This window comes from Spinacia oleracea, chromosome 3 (genome assembly GCF_020520425.1).
Source record: "Spinacia oleracea cultivar Varoflay chromosome 3, BTI_SOV_V1, whole genome shotgun sequence".
Taxonomy (NCBI): Eukaryota; Viridiplantae; Streptophyta; class Magnoliopsida; order Caryophyllales; family Amaranthaceae; genus Spinacia; species Spinacia oleracea.
This window is the reverse complement of record NC_079489.1, coordinates 18,263,501-18,280,747: the sequence shown is the minus strand read 5'-3', so window position 1 is coordinate 18,280,747 and position 17,247 is coordinate 18,263,501. Positions and strand designations below refer to the sequence as shown.

General features: G+C 36.5%; 1 protein-coding gene across 7 annotated transcripts in view; it reads right to left on the bottom strand.

Annotated features, from left to right (window-relative positions):
• Positions 1–1,264: 1,264 nt before the first annotated feature.
• Positions 1,265–17,247, bottom strand: part of LOC110785409 (transcription initiation factor TFIID subunit 1) — a 29,753-nt gene continuing 13,770 nt past the window's right edge. For all 7 annotated transcript variants that reach the window (XM_021989842.2, XM_021989840.2, XM_021989843.2 and 4 more), the window contains 8 exons: positions 13,115–13,339; positions 12,069–12,272; positions 7,095–7,581; positions 6,734–6,933; positions 6,469–6,588; positions 3,080–3,136; positions 1,984–3,003; positions 1,265–1,842 (listed from right to left, as the gene is read on the bottom strand). In XM_021989842.2, the coding sequence (XP_021845534.1) occupies positions 1,489–1,842; positions 1,984–3,003; positions 3,080–3,136; positions 6,469–6,588; positions 6,734–6,933; positions 7,095–7,581; positions 12,069–12,272; positions 13,115–13,339 (2,667 nt within the window). In that variant the 3' untranslated portion in view covers positions 1,265–1,488. The remainder of the gene's footprint in view (positions 1,843–1,983; positions 3,004–3,079; positions 3,137–6,468; positions 6,589–6,733; positions 6,934–7,094; positions 7,582–12,068; positions 12,273–13,114; positions 13,340–17,247) is intronic.

The following is a 17,247-nucleotide window of genomic DNA, read 5'->3' as shown; positions in this document are numbered from 1 at the left end:
GCATTATTTTATTGAAAAGTAGATGTGATAGAAGATACTGGAGTATTTTTTTTTAATTAAATGTGAGAGAGTGTGAGAGCCAAATTTTTTGGAAGTGGAAATAAATATGTATTAAAATAATTGTGGGGTCTTTTCCAAAATAGAAGTGTAAAAACTAATATGGGACGGTTAAAAGTAGAAAGTGCGAAAACTAATCTGGGACAAAGATAATTTTTGTAATGTTAGATGACCACTATTACTCACTAAAGATATAGTTTAAATCGTGTAAAATTAATGTTAAAACTTATAAGTCGTGCATCGCATGGGTGCTATACTAGTATAACACTAATCTTATACGCACGCGATGCGTGCGAATATAAGAAACAAATTTGTGTTATTATATTTAAACCTGAAATAACATGTAAAAAATATAATATAAATGCGATGTGTGCGAATACAAAAAACATATAAGGTAGATAGATCCGAACGCATGTAAACAGATTTATTAAAATGGTAAGAATTCATTTAAGGGGTTGATTGATTAAAATGTTTCTTGGCTTTCCTATTGGGTAGGTTGTTATTATATTCTCTATTTTATAAGTGTGGAGGGTATTTTAGTAATTAAAAGGGGACACCAAAAGTAAATTACTAAAATAACTTCAATTCTTCACTTATATAATATAGATACAAGTACTACTCGAACTTGTAATACATTTTTTTTTTTTTTTTTGCAAGGTAAGATGAATAGCCCTACTGGGTCGGAACCCCGCACGGGTCAGCCCGCCCGGGTTAGCAGGCTAGACACTTTGAGAGTGGGGGGAGTAATAAGGGGAACCCTCCCTCAAAGTGCCCCTAGTGGGGATTAAACCACCAACCTTTTGGTTGGAAGGTGGAATCATTTCCACTAGGCCAAGACACACTTGGTTACGAACTTGTAATACATGGCATCTTATTGTGCATGGATGTGTGTTTGTACGTGTACTATGCGTGTTGCACTCATGTGTGGGACTGTGACGTCTATAACTCTATAAGGGTGTTCTGGTGTGCCAGTGAGTGAGCAGTAGCTAGGTTGCTGCAATGTCCGACCTTGTGAGAGTATCACTGACTTTGTTGGAACTTAGAGAAAAAACAAAAAAACCAATCGAGTTTATATGAATTGTAATTCTGTACTATATGTAATGTTACCTTATTTCATTTTCAACAGAAGTTGATTTTCTTGTCACAAAATAGGTAAAAAAAAATACAAGGTAATAAATAATTTTACTTGGAGCAAATACACAATCTATTAGTACAAATTAAATCAATGCTTCTGGATAGATCTTTGAATTACAAGTATGGCAGTATGTATATTGTTGTAACTATAACATCTAAGGCTAAAAATTTACCGATCAAAATATGTACAAGCTCATACCGATCAAATTATTTACCAACAACACTTGGACCTAAGGGCAACAAAGCAAAATCGGGTGTGATTATAGTATGTACAACAACAAATGGACACTTAAATCACTAATCTTGGATACCAGACTCTGCCTCTTCTAAGTTATCAGCATTTTCATCCAAGTAATAATCGCAAAGCTCCAATAGCTGATCTGCAAGGGGTGGGATACCTGGATTTCTGCCATCATTATACATATGGGCATTATAGGCAATTTGCCAAACATCATGACGAAATTCTTGTCTGTCTTTGTACTCGAGCCTTCTAACCCTGTCTCTAATTGTCGAAAGGTCCATCGGCCGCTCAATGATGTTCAGATAGTCAGGAGCCTCTTTCTTTGATACAGGTTTTAAGAAAAGATATGACACATCCATTCTCTCTTTCAGACTTTCAACAATGCTCTCCAAAATATTAGCTAGCCCAACCTATCAATGGACAAACAGCTTTAGTTAAAGCACCATTGAAATTTGAAAACTCCTAAACAGATCAAAGATACCAGGTACCAGTTATTAAACATAAACTTTGTGGACAAAAATCAAAATGAGAACAAGAGATAAGGAAAATACCTCTCCTCCTCTACGCCGCTTAATAGGTGGGGCAAACTCCACACCATAACTCCCCAAGTCAACAACATTCTTCCTCTTAGCACTTCTTTCCCTTTCTGGCAAAAGTCTGTTATTCCTTTTTGCTGGGAAACCCTCCAAGTGGTCTTTCAAGTCAGCAGTTCTCTTTTTTTTCTTTTTCTTCTTAATAGCTTTTCTTTCTTCTTCTTCTTCTTCCCTTTCTCTACGTATATCTTCTTCATATTTTCTCAGCTCAGCCAGTCTATCTCGCTCTTCTTGCAATCTCATTTGAGACATTTCTTCTTCGTAAATCCTTCTTGCTTGTTCTTCCCTATTTCTCTCCGCGTTTCTTTTTTCTTCCTCCTCCCACATACGTTTAGCTTCTTTATTTTTCTTTCTAATTGCTTCCTCACTAAAAGACCAGCTCTCTTGCTGTCTGTTTACTCCGAATCCTGTTAATTCGATCATTTTCCTAGTCTTTCTGTAATCTGTATCAGGTCCTTCCTGACTGGAGTGGTCGAGATTTATGACTTCTTTGGGTTGTTTGATGGTGATTTTTTTATGATGATGATGTTCTTTGCCTGTTTCGCTTGGTGGCCGTATAATAACATTTAGCTTTGCAGATTCAGGCTGAACATCATCAGGCTTCATTTTGTTGCTTATAATTTTAATAACTTTAGGAGCAGATTTATTTACAGCTTCAGCTTCAGAAGTGCTTGGCTGCTCCAAAATTGGCAATGGACCAGAAGTAACTTTATCAGGAACCTTATCTGCAGTGGTATATCTAACTTTCAAAACCTTGGTCTTCGAACTAGACTTTTCCCCTTCAAGCCCTTCTACTTGAGAAGCTTTCATCACATTTTTAGTCATGAGCTTCTTAGATGTAGTCTTCGGCTGAGACTGAGTAGGGAGGTCCTGATATATAATTTTAGCTACGTCCTTTTCTTGATCTAGGTTGTTTACCTGAACTTCTGAATCCTCTCTATATTTGGGGCAGTTCTTGTTTGTCCGCATATGACCAAGCTTAAAAAAAATGGAAATTTAGTAAGTTTGTAAAAATCACAAACTATCAAATTAAAGCTTTATCTTCAGAACAAACCTTTCCACAGGCACCACAAACAAAACTATCCCGAGCTGATTTCTTTTCCTTATAGCCCTGGAAAAGAAGGAAATGAAGTACGTTAGTATGCAGCTGTATGTATAGTTAGTAGAATTCATGACTCCGTTAAGCATAATTTCTGCAAGTAACTAAGGACGTGAAGCTCAGCCTGCATATTAACATAAAATGTCCATTGACTGCATTCATATATGAACATTAAGCCCTTACCCCTGTACACTGTAAACTGTAGAAGAGAAAGTTCATGGTGGACTCATATAAAACATCATAATACGTCTAATGAGTAAAGACCTCGCCTAATTTAGTCCCAATAGCAATCATTGCATACAACCATTCGGACAAAATATCATCAGTTACCCTGTGACAATAACCACAACCTTCTTAAGATTTCAGATTTTTGTTTCACCATTACATGTCCTGTTGCGGCTTCTCAAATCTCATAGGACTCCTGCATATGCCAGATTATGGTTCTGTTCGTTTTCAGCCAAAGAAATACTTTTTTCTCCCCAATCCTCAACAAACCAAAAATAGAAACCCCCACTCCTCCACAAAACCAAAAAATGGAAAACTAGTTTTGCTGGAAAACGATTTTCATCCAAACGAAACACAACCTCAAGTTTAAGAGGGGATCATCCTTTCTATTTACCAAGTCATATATCGTGGCCCCAGAACCAGGATGCACATCCTAGTTCGTCGCATATCTTTTCATGATGCATATATGTTCTTTTTATAATACCTTTATAATAACATTCATAATTTTCACATTCTATGTACTTATTTTTATAATATCACTATGTTCATAATCTTTGAACCATATATTCATGCTGTACCAGGATATAACATTCAACCATTTACCCACCAAGAATACTTGTTTAGAGATCAAATTTCTGAGACCAAGACCAGCCTCCTTCCACGGCCTGCAGATTTTATCATACCCCCCAGATGATCTATCTTATCTTTCCTTGATTCCCGCTCTTTACCACAAGAAGTCTCTCCTAAAGCTATCAAGAATCTTAGCAACCGGAGGAGTAAGTCTCAGAGGAGACAAATAATAATAGTATAATACAGAGGGATACCTAAAATCACTGTTACCTAGATCAGGGCACATGGCGGAAAAGGTTCATTGGGGGGGGGGGGGGGGGGGGGGTTATACGTTTGAGATATATTCAATTTGCTTGTCTAATTATATCATAATCATAGGCTGTTGGGTCTTTTCTTTATTTTGTTTGAGCTTAATCTTATTACTTTAAAGTCGATCTGAGTTGGGGAAACTAGAAGCTGACCAGTTTTAAGTGGGGGAAATTTTAAATCTGTTGTTCCTGAAACTCCCTATCCCTTACTAGCCTCTATGTTACTTGGGATCTTCATTTTACCTCAAGTACCCGTGTTGGATCCTCTAACACATGGACATGCACAAATTATAATGTACACCCGGTTGTATGTAGTTCTACATGCAACCGGGTTAAAAGCACATATTTTTACGGCTTAAAAGCACATATACATACTTAAAAAGCACATTAACGATGTAAAAGCACATACTTATATATTTTTCATTTCCTTTTACTTGCAAAACTTTACTTTTCATCTGTAACAATGTGCTTTAAAACTGTAAAAAGTGCTTTTAATTTGTAAATATGTGCTTTTAAACTATAAAAATATGCTTTTGAGGGGTTAAAAGTATAAAATGAACTGGTTGCACATAGAACTACGTGCAACCGGGTGTACCTTCTACCAATTGACATGACATGGGTATGGAGACCAGACACTTCATTTTGGACTAAAATCATGATTTTCTTCACAAAATACCCGAGTCAGATACTTGTACACCCGAGTCCGAGTAACATAGACTAGCCTTAGCCTGGAACGTAAAGATCCCTGTTGGGAGAGGTGGTTCTTACTACAAATCTACAAGTGATATGTGTGTTTTTTGTAAATTACAGTGCTCTAGCTATCAAGTAGATTCATTTTCCCATTAAAGTAAACGAGGTGGATCCAACCTTTCACCAACTTCTCTTTGTTAAACATCAAGAAAGTAGGAAGAGAAAACTAAAAAGAATGAGTTGGATCTTGTAGGGCAGTAATTCTGATATCTAAGTCACCCACATCCCAGCCACCCACTCCAAACCTAAACAGAAAAACATAAGAGAAATTGGACAGGAAAGGAATTATACAAAATCGATAGTTGTGCAGCAACAACTTTACAAAGAAGGTGGTTTCAGGGAATGTACATTGCACTAGTCAATCGTACCAGTAGTTTCTCTTGACCCTCAATAAATCCCTAACGATTGAGATATTTAATTAGTTAATTATACCTTTGTTTCGCAGATATTGGGTCATTTACATGAACTACGAACCACAAATTGGCATGGACAATGCAGATGATGTTTAAGTGTGCTCACGGGTGATAAGAGCGAATTAAGTAACACTGCCAAGGTTGGACCCAAACGTACACATGCGATCACACATACGATTCGATCACGGGAAAATACAGTACCAAAAATAAAGGACACAAACTTGAACACGTGTTACACATCATAACTAACAGAACTACTTTTTCTTGGTGTTTGATATGCGAAGTGTGCCTGACACAAAACCTAGTGACCTACATGAAATTTTGTGCAACCTAGAGAGATACTACCTTCATTCCTTTTTTACCCACACATTTTGATTTTCACGCTTCCCAACGCAAAACATTGACCAGTTATCTAATTACCTATAAGTAAATTACTCCGTAAAAAAAGTCGACATTTTGAAAAATAAGTATTGAAACGAATTTAACAATGGTTCAAGTGTAGTATGTGAATAGTGCAGAAGTACGATGTCTGTAAATTACAGAATGAAAGTAGTACTAGACAAATGGTACAGAACAAATTTAAAGAAGCCCCAAAGAACGGTGCACCCCTCCTTCACCCACAAAATTCCCTCACCATGTCCTACTAAGGTTCTTACCTAGCAAGCAGAGTAAAAAGCCAGCCAATAAATCAAAAGGTCATATTGATCCTGCTATTCAAGATGTATGATTCTTGTCTAATTAATTGGTAAACCACAGGGTCCATAGCTCAGTCAGCAACCTCATTCCTAAAAGATTGCCCATGAACTAATTTACAAAACTAGGCGTCTAGGTCACATCCATTAGCCTATATACAGCCCCTCCCGTCCCCTCAACCTTACAGAATAAGCCTCACTGTTTACATAATTCACAGAAGTCAAAATGTTATCAGCCTTTTAAATGGTACTTATGAAAATACTCAACGGAAATGCATCATATCAAAACAGGGTCGATGTTAATTGTATTCCACATTAGAACTGTCAAAGGAATGTAAACATTCAAATTTTATAGGTTACGAAATGAGTAGAAGTAGCTCATATACCTTAATCCCTTCGGTCATTATTTTGATTTTTTTATTCTGTAGATCCACAGGCAAGGCTTCATTCTTTTTTGCTGCTTTTGCCTTTGTTGACATAGGTTTTTTAGAAAACAACTTTTCAACCTGACATCAAAAGGTAACAGTTACCGTCGGCCAATATTTCTCACATGATGACATAATCAAGCTTAATGACATTGGTAACAAATTTGTCGATCCAGATGCTTAGATATGCTTAGAAAGACGAAGAAATTTACTCCTGGGTCATTACCTCCTCCAGATCAGCATTCTGCTTTCCCATTATTACACCATCAGGTACAACAGGCATATCTATATGCTTCACCATGGTAAAAGGCTTCTTGACTCGCTCTGCGTTATCAAAGCCAAAACTCAACTGAGGACCTCGCATTGGTCCAAGTGCCTCTCCTCTAGGCCTTGGTTTCTTTTTTTTCTTCCACTCAGCTTCATCATCTGCACCAAATTGTCTCCATCAAATAAACATCATAAGAAACACATGAACCAGTATTTATCAAGAGTACATGTAAACCTCTACTCAAGGAAACAACACATCATCAGCAAATGGTCACAGGCAACACAGCTTGTATTCTCAGCATAAAGGACCAGAAAAATACCGTCCAAGACAATCCTGCATAATTCTGCAGCTTCGGCTGCTTCATCTTCTATTTCCTCTTCCAACCGAGCCTGAGATGTATGACGTCTCATTTTTAGCCCCTTAACTCCATCAGACTTGTGATTTTTCATCTCTAAGTTACCCTCTTCACCTTCTTCGCCTTCTTCTGCATCAAGTAAATTTTCTAGATCTCCAGCAAAAGAATCCAGATCACTATTTGCTTCAGAATCGCTCTCATTTTCGTCACCATCAGCTGCTGAAAGAGATTGAATCTGCCGATCCCAAATTTCCTGACATTTTTCTCGGGTCTGCTGTTGAAGCTGGAGAAATGACATTCTCTGTCCTCGTGCATATTTACTAATAGTTGTTGGGTCAACCTTGACTCCTGAGGCAGCTTGTTCACTAGAGAGCTTGCGAATCAATGCAATACGATGCCAACGAGACAATTTTTCGATCTGTTCCTCAGGTATGTTGAATTTCAAAAGAACCTAAGGATTGCAAAAGTTCCAAGCCTCAGACATCAAGTGATATCCCTTAATATTTCAAAAAAAAAGACAGACAGACAGACAAGCAGCAGCAAGCTTCTTATGATGCCACATACAGTGAGTGTAATATGAAATGGTAGAGTAAAATATCATTACAAAAGGAAAAAGGGTGATAATTCTGGATCGGAGTGCATCCTGAAATGAGGCCCACTAATATCTTCACACAAACAGCGTATATTATTGCACATTTCTCCCTTGAACGACTTCAAAAAGGCTACATATTCCGCGAAATCTCTAGACTGGACTAGAAAAAATCACACATAAACAAAGAGAAATGCACTGTTGTGTTGAACACAATAGAACTTGCAATATTGCAAATATATGCACAGTAGAATTCAATGGAAATTGGAATTTGAACAAACACATCAACATGCCAACAGATACTTTGAAAGCATGCTTATGTGACTGTATGTCATTTCTTTTTTTCCCTTATTTAAGGAAGAACCTATATCACCAGATGAAGTGTGCAAAGTAAGAGGACCTTATATTCTCTGAAAGCTATATATTCTTTTACAATATGCCAACAGACACTATCAAAGTATACTATTATAACTAACTTTTTGTATGTTGATTCTTCATGAAAATTAAATGATAGAATTTTTCCATACCATTTTATGGCACAAGATTGAGTATTCCAAGGTTTGCAAGGTGTGAAGTGGGAGAGAAGGATGCCACAATTGAATTTATGATCTTTAGCTATTTCCTTTTTCATAAACATAAAATAGAGTGAGATTATTAACCATCCCAAATAGAAGCTATTTTCCAAGCCCTTGTTTCAAAATCCTTTTCCTGTTTTTTGAGTGGTGCCAAATCAAGTAAAAATTCTTATACTTGGTGTATTTAAGTTCTTTCTACTTCGATTCAAAATGTCATGTTTTATACAAGTATAATAAAAAGAAAATTTGAACTTTTGACACAAACAGATTTACCCTCATTATTGACTGGTTTCTTTCATTCAAAGTGCAGTGTAAAATTGACAATAGAACCAACATTCTTACTACACCTAACTCATCCCAAGAAAGCCAAGGATAACTGCGTAAAGGAAGAAAATATGAAGAGCAAGAGATGATGAACAAAGCAACAGATTCTTCCTCCTCTTGACATAATCTACATCAACATTACAAAAATAAGCCGACAAGTATGTCCAACCTGCTAATTTCGGTCATTTAAATTCAGTCAATTTATTTTTAAAGTCGGCACATGTTCACTTCTTTGTTAGCTGAGCCAACTTCTGCAGTTCTGCCAAACTCTATCCGAAGGAAACTAAAAAGTACTTCCTCCGTTTCATTTTAGTTGAACACTTTGCTTTTCATGCTTGTCAATGGATAACTTGTAATATCTTTAATTATCGATCTCCTCAAAAAAAAAAAAATTAATTATCAATAAGTAAAAATTATAAGAAATTGATATTCGCAAAATATACATTAAGACGAATCTAACAAGACCTCACATGAATATTTTTCTCAAGTATAGTTCATCAAAATAAACAAAGTAGAGTATGTGATTAGTGCAAAAAGAAAAGTGTTGCAAGTAAAAAGAAACGGAGGAAGTATTAGATTTTAATGAACAATTGAGAGATTGTCAAAAGCCGGAATTCTGTCATCCCAAGGTGGAACTTCAAGGTTTTGGAAAGAGGATAAAGATGATAACGGACTATTCTCATGTCAGCTTTCAGGTTTGTAGCATATTAACCATTCAACATAAAAAAGCTGCACATTGCCAAAAATATAAAGCAAGGCTTAAGCTATAGACTACTATAGTACTCCCTCCGTCTCTTTTTGTTTTTTACGTTTGGTATTTTGCACGCGTTTTAACGACTAATTAATGTGCATTGAGATTATTCTAAGTTTTTCATGTGAACGAGGAAAATTACGTTTATTTATAATGTTTTCACTCTTTTCAAAATTATGATATTGGGAAAATGAGAAAAAGTTAATGTCCCTATGGAAAAGTGTGAGAGATTAAATGACCCAATAAATTTAATTGGTTAATATAATAATTGGACACAAAATTTGATAGAATATTAAATGATTTATGTGATAATATAATAGGAAATGTAAAGAACATTTTGGAACACCTAAAAAGGAAAACGTAAAAAACAAAAAGAGACGGAGGGAGTAGTATGCTTATTTTTGTCATCACCAATTTTCACCTACTACAATACATTTAAAAAAAAAAGCATTTCGACTATGGTAGCCAGCAACTTTTCAGAGAGACACAATTCCTTTTGTTTCTTTAGATATTAATGACCATGAAATCCAGCACTATCGCCACAATCTCTACGAGGTTGAGGTGGGTTACTCTAGTAATCTTGATGTAAGAGCAAATTAGAGAAATAAAAATCAGCAAGGAATGAATCCGGACCAGAACTTTGGAGTAATTAAAATTTGGAGCTGCTCAAGAAGCTGTGGTTAAAAAGCACAACAAAGTTTCTCCGAACAAAGTTTCTCAATTGAGTCTCTTAGTTGGACAAAACTGTCATTTTGGTCACTGTCCTCACGCCTTCGGGTGGCTTCCCGGAATTATTTGGCATAAAGTATGATTGACACCATATCTTTTAATTTTATCCTATTAAATAATATGCTAGTTTTGCGGTAATACTTTGATGACTTTGACCATTGACTTCTAGCATGAAATCCACAAAATTGATAATCCTAAAAAAAATTAAGAAGAATCGAGCAATTAAAATTCAGAAATACAAACCAATACCTAGTTTGGACAAACTAATGGTAAAAATTAACAAGATTTACCACATAAGTCAAAGATTAGCTTCGTATTTTGAGATGGATGCAATAATTTTAGAACTGAACTTTCCAAATATGCTTAAATAAAATAAAAGTTCCTTATGGCTTGTTTGGAATCTTGGATTTCATTTGAAATACTGGAATTGGCCAATTGACGCAAATCCACACCTTTCAAGAAATAAGGAAAAAGTAAAAAACCTTAAATTCCAAAAAGAAAATTATTTTTCAAAACCATTAATGTCTCTCTCCTTTGCTTGCACAAATCAATGCTCCCGTCGGGTTTCTTACAGATTTTCTTTTCTCCCTTCTTTCTCTCGTCAACCGCCATTGATGACCTTTCAACCTCCTTCAATTCTCTCCTCTTCACTCAATCACTCCTCGTTCTCTCTCCTTCACCCCTCTTTTGGTATCATCTTCCCTCGCTACCTCGTCAATTCGCCTCCTCTCACCACCGTCTACATCTGTTACTGGATATTTCTTTCCTCCACCACATGATTCACGTGGCACCGATAAAGGCAACAAGATTAGAAGAGTTAGGGTCTGGTTTTTCCCCAAATTCTAATGGTCTTAACAATTTGGTTTTCTCAAGTCCATTGTTGATTAATAAAATAATTCAATGAATCATCATACGAAGTACTTATTTGTTGTTAAATTAACACTTTTTTACTCGATTTGGACTGCATGTAGTTTTGTTTGATGAACAGTTGAACACCACAGTTCTTGATGTTTTTGGTATTGCATACTTTTTAATGATATGATATTTGTATATACCAAGTATTGGTATGGAATTAAAATTCTAAAGGTCAACTGAATTCCATTTTACGACCAAACAACACATTGAATTTTAAAATACAGGATTTGAAATGCTCATTTTCCCAAAGACAATAAGTATTAGGAATTAATTCCAAGATTTCAATTCCATATATTGAATCAACTACTTGAACCAGCAGACATGGCAAGACAATCTTTCTTTTATAAAGAATGAGCCAAAACTAAACACAGATACTTGGGCATCCCTTTTATCTACTAAAAGATGAAATGTTTCCTCCCTAACTATGATTCCTAAGTCTGACCAACCCAAGAGTGAATTCCATGTTTCCTAATGCAACCTTCATTCTTTTCCAAGGAATATAAGGGGAGGGTGGGGGGGGGGGGGGGGGGTGTTTAGTATCTAACTAAATGTTCGGAATCCACATAAGCCGTGAAATATTAACAGACAAAATAAAAAAATCTTCTGCAATCAATACAGATAGTGACAGTGAGAAAAAAGATCCATTGTAAAAGCACAACCTAGCGGATTGCATATAAACTAGTTTTTGGGTCCATGTAGTGCCCCGAATTATTGCATGAACAGATGTAATCTCACACGTGAGATTCATGACTGCATCTGTGTTTCTACTAAATTGTCTTTCTTATTTTGCAAATTATTATTATTTTTTTATCAAAAAGAGAACATGTAAGATGACATAGCTCAATGGATATGTTTATACTCTTCAAACACAAGGTTGTGGGTTTGATGTTCTACTCACCCTGTTTGTATGTTTATAGATATGGATGTGAAATTGTGAATGACATAGAATCGAACACTATGAATGAGGGAGAGCGCCACGTTGAGGTTGGACTGTACTAGGAATGCTATATTGTATAGATTGAGAACAAAGTAAATGGTTCAGAAAGCCTACACACCTCTCTTGCGGCCTCCATGCTCAATCTGCGAAGATCAGCATCTGTCCCTGTGACGGTAGTACCACGGGGTACAGCAGGCTTTTTCTTCACCAGGGCGTTCGATAATGGAGGCTTTGAAGCAACACGAACATAACTGAAGCCTAAACCTCGACCAGATGGATCACCAACACCAGAAATCTCCAGCCGCTCTATATTTTCTCTATCCTGATACAGAAGGGAATGTCAAAATGCAACTAAGAAAATTGTATCAGCAAAATAATTCATAACCTTCAAATCAAGCAAGAACGATCAAGATGTAGATTGCTGGACAACTGACCAAAACCAAATAAAACGTGGAGTAGATGCTAACCATGTAAAGTAAAAAAGATGGCGGACTTGACAGGCACATACATAACAATGGAAACTACAAAAGCAAAGATTTTCTGGTAACATTATGCTGTAACAGTCCTCATTTCCTGAGAAAATCAAACAAACTAAGGCAAGAACTATGACACAATGTGTGTTGGCACAATCAAGTATATGCTTAACATTCCACAAAGAAGCACGAGTACTACAGGCCAGGACCAGTAATAGATCCAAGAGTCAAGACAAGCAACCTCAACTCATAAGCTAAATGGAAAATTTTCAATTACACGTCATAGAGAACAGCTTTCCAAAAGATACTTAAAGAGCCTTACAAGTTACAAGTTCAACACCAAAACATATTTGCAAGTTGACACGTGTTCCCTACTTCCTAGTCTTCATACAGCACCCTATTTAATGAATAAAAGCATCTTTCCACTCAACCACTTTGGATAATGTGTTGTGTGGAGCTGTATCATCATGTTCAATCATCCAAATCAGAAAGGAAGATCTAAAGCCCTGCAGCAAGGACCTAAAGCAACATCCAGATAATGATGATAACTTCATACATATGTCAGAGAGAAAGAGAGACACTATACACAGTAACAAAGTATAAAACAATATTGCAAAAAATCTTCAAAAGATGCACAACAGCAACAAAGAAAAGTTGCTGAAAGCAAAATCCAATATAGTAGGTGCATTACCTGACTGGTACAAGCAACAAAATTGGCAGTTAGGTTCCATGGAGTTATCTGCAGTTCTCTCTCAATGTGTGACGCTGCAGCCAGGGCAATTGCTTCATCAGGAAGCTGATTCATTGCAGATGAAAGCGCAGCAAGCTGTGTTGGGCCTGTTAGATGAGCCAATCTTGTTATTCCAAGACGCTTAAGGCGATGAAGACCTGCCAGTAGGCTTTCATAGGTGCAAACCTGTACAATGAGAAGAATGAGATAAGGAGGCAAGCAGCTATAAGAGTTATGGAAGGAGGAAGTATAAACAGAATAGATTTCCAAGACTGAAACTACTGCATAAATTCCTGTGCGTAGATCGATCTTCTTTGAATCACTTTGCACCTAAGGTCAAGGGGCATCAAGAGAGGACGAAGTTGACCCGGAGAATATGTCAGGAAGTAGGGGACTGCCAAGGCGGACCAACTACCCCACCTGTACACTAGTGGCCAGAATGAAATCTCCTACTGATGCTACAAACTATATGCACTTCAAATGAAAGCTGAAATCCTCATGTCTACGTTTATATGCCAATTAGTCACTGCGATTTACCGAAGGAAAAGAAAGAAGCGTCTAAGTTAGGTCTTTAGCAAGAAGCTTGGCCCAGAACTCCAATAATTGAATCCTTTACGGTGCAGAACTGGAGTTGTTGGGGAGTGAGGAATGATTTCCGAGGCTGGGATGATGGTGGAAGAAAGAGTAGAAAAGGGAGAGACATTGATGGAGGGGGAGAACCAGTGGGGAACAGTAATGGCGATGGAGGATGGGGAGCAAGTGGGGAACTAGGAGATGGAAAGAGTGTGATGGCAATTGCAACAGTGGTGGTGTGGGTGGGTGGTGGTGGCTTTGAGGGTGAGGGGATGAGAAGAAGTAGAGGCAAGCTTTGAGAAGTTTTTATAATCTTGAAATTCTTTGTAGAGTGAAAGAAATTAAATATTCTAATGGGGAAAGAAATGTTCAATCCAGCTTTATGAGAACACAAATGAGTGACTGGGGTTATTTCCGCCAAAATCTAACAGATGTAGTATCATACTTCCTCTATTTTTGATTTCTCAATAAACGCATCATTTTCACTGCCCCTTGGGGGGGGGGGGGGGGGGGAAGAGGCCGCGTGAAAACGACATACTTGTCAATGAACAACTTTTTCCCATTAAATTCTGGATATTTTGTAAATAACATTGAAATTAACACAACAACAATTAACAAAATAGAAGTTATTTTTACATACTAGTAATTAAACAGGGTTTGAGTTACTATATAAAATGTAGAAAGTCAAAATGATGCATAAATGCAAAGGAGTGTCAGAACTCAGAAGATTGTTTTTCCCAATTTTTTTGGAAAAAAAAAGAGATTGACATGTAACAGATGTATCTGTTGATATAATGGTAGACCTGGTAGTTAACAAACTTTCTCAAGTAATGGAATTGATTTCTCAAATCCTTCAGCTAATTCGGCAAAACAGCAGCCCCTAAAAATCCCCCCACATACTCCGGCAAGCTCTACAACTGAATTCGCGGAAACCACCAGCCCTCACTTTCACCCTGACTCCATTAACTCACATCCACCATGAGAACCACTTTTGTTTTTGTCTATGGCATGATACATCACTAAATTTATGCCCTTAATGGTCATAATTGCTTGGACGTTTCAGGTGTGAAACCTCAGCAGCAAAAACAAAACACCAACTGCTTAAATTTAGCCTAGTGAGAAGAGGAGAGAGAAATGGAGCTCACCCAACACTATCGATCGTCGGAATCTTGATTTCCTGGATATTGAGGATAGAGTAAGAAAGAAAGATGGTTGTGCGTTGGCCAGTGGTTGGGGATAGATTTTAAGAGTAAAGAAAATGGCTATGGGTTGGGAGCTGCTGGTAGAATGATGTGTGTGGCAAGAATGAAGTGGGGTGAGGGTATTTTGTGTAATTAAATGGAAAATATACCCCTCCCAAACTTTGCCTTCTCTTCCTACAAAAGCTTTTGGGTGCCGGGTGCCCGAGTGTACAATAAAATAGGGTAACTCTTTAATCGGGTTAAACTGTAACCTGTTTTGATTATCTTTATACATTAGGAAATGATTTTTATGCGGTAAGCCAGTTATTGGGCGGCCCCGCTTTATTGGTCATCAGGTAATATGATATTAAGCTTCATATAGGTCATTGAAGCTTCATATATTTTTCAACAGAAGTACTTAATGAAATATTAAAATTTTAGATGATTGGAAATGTAATAATTTTGTGATAAATAAAAATTAATTTGATTGTTTGGTGTGCATATATTTTACCCATTGTTTAGATTCGTTTAAGCCTTTGTTTTGTGGTTTTGAAATGCAATATATTTAAGTTGGATTGATATAACTAACATACGATTATGTAGCTTAGATGATAATTCTTTCACATTATTAATGAGAGGCCATGGGTTTAAATGTTGTTGGAGACATTTTTTAAAAATGGTGGATAACTGAAATTCAGCTAAAATTCGCTTATGCCGTAGCATGTCATGTTGAGAAAATGGTGACACGTGACCGTATGACATGTCTTGCCTTGGAGTGTTAATAATATTATAGATTTTTAAAAGGATGCATGTTTGTGCTCTTTCTAAACAAGGGGTTGCATTTTCTTGTGGTGCATCTATTTTCAAATGGAAGAAGCATATCCATATGGAAAAGAGAATACAAGAGTCTCATAGTGTTTGATACGAGTATGAGATTGTCTGAATATCACATACACTTCTGCTTCAAATGTAGTGGGCAATATTTTAAAAAGAGGATAAACAATGGATAAGTGGATACACAATTACTGCATAGAGTAAAGGGACTCAAGACTTTAGAGCATGGCGTATCCTTGAAAAGCCAAAAACAAAGAAAAAACATTGGTTCCACAATGTGATTGGGTTTACCAGAAAATTCATTTGCAAGTTCAAGTTTTGAGCATTAAGCCTTTTTCTGCATTAGGACATCTCGTTACTTCTTATTGCTTGAATTCCAGGTTAGCTGGAGGAATTGTAATGGCAAAGAACTTATTCCCTAAATGGAAGACTAAAAGTTGATTCACGTTGGTGGATGACTTTTCAAACATATCTGATTCTAACCCATTGCACATCGAAAACTGTTTTATTTACTCATAGAAGGACACCAGAAAAAAGAGAGGTCCTTTGAAAGTCTTTGACCACTGCAGCCATGTTCTCTTCGGGGGGAAAAAAAAATTACTCCCACAATTTTTTTATTTTGACTTAGATAGAATATGGAGGAATACCAAGGAAGGCTCCCATGTGTTCTATGAAGCCTTCTATCGCTCTTTTACTTTAATGGGAGAAGAGACAATATTTCTTTTTTTGATGGTGTCATAAAAAGGAAAGATTTCAAACAAGCCAAACAAAAATAAAAGACTTAAATGGAAATCAAGTCAAACAAAAAGGAATGGAAAGAGTAGTATTGTATAGAATCAGTAAATATCAGTTTTAATTATCAAAATTCTGTAAACAGCATATGAGAAAACACTAGAGAATCAGCAAAAAAACAGGTCCATTCGGGAAACATCAATTTTAATCTACAGATCTCGGACTCCATCTTTAGACATAAGTTCAACCAAAAATAATAATTTCAGTGGCGTAAATCAGGGTAAGATATCAGGTTCTAAGTCTACTACATTCTACAGTAGAGAAATGTTTTTCCCCATTTCCCCTTCGATAAAGTTAATCTAAGATAGATTCAGAAATGTATGGTCTTGAGACAAGTTGTCCTTACACTAAATAATGGCACCAGGACTAGGGAAGAAGTGTCAGGTGAGGGTACAGATACGAGTGTCCGGTACGGCGATTCAAGAGGACGTGGAGACTTTGTCCAAAATATGGACACGGGTACGAGGACACAATAATATTTACATATAGAGTTATATCTTTTAAAAATATTTTTGCGAAGGAAATCCGAAATTAAAATTAACGTAGTATTAAGTTTCTATTTAAATTACTCCGTAAATTATTAATAAAGGAAAAAAAGGGAGATAGGCATAACTGGAGAGCATAGGGAAGTAAGGAACACTTAATAGGGAAAAATATTTTTAAATGCTAGTATGTTACTAAGAAGATTCCTATGAAAAGACAAAACCCCTTTAT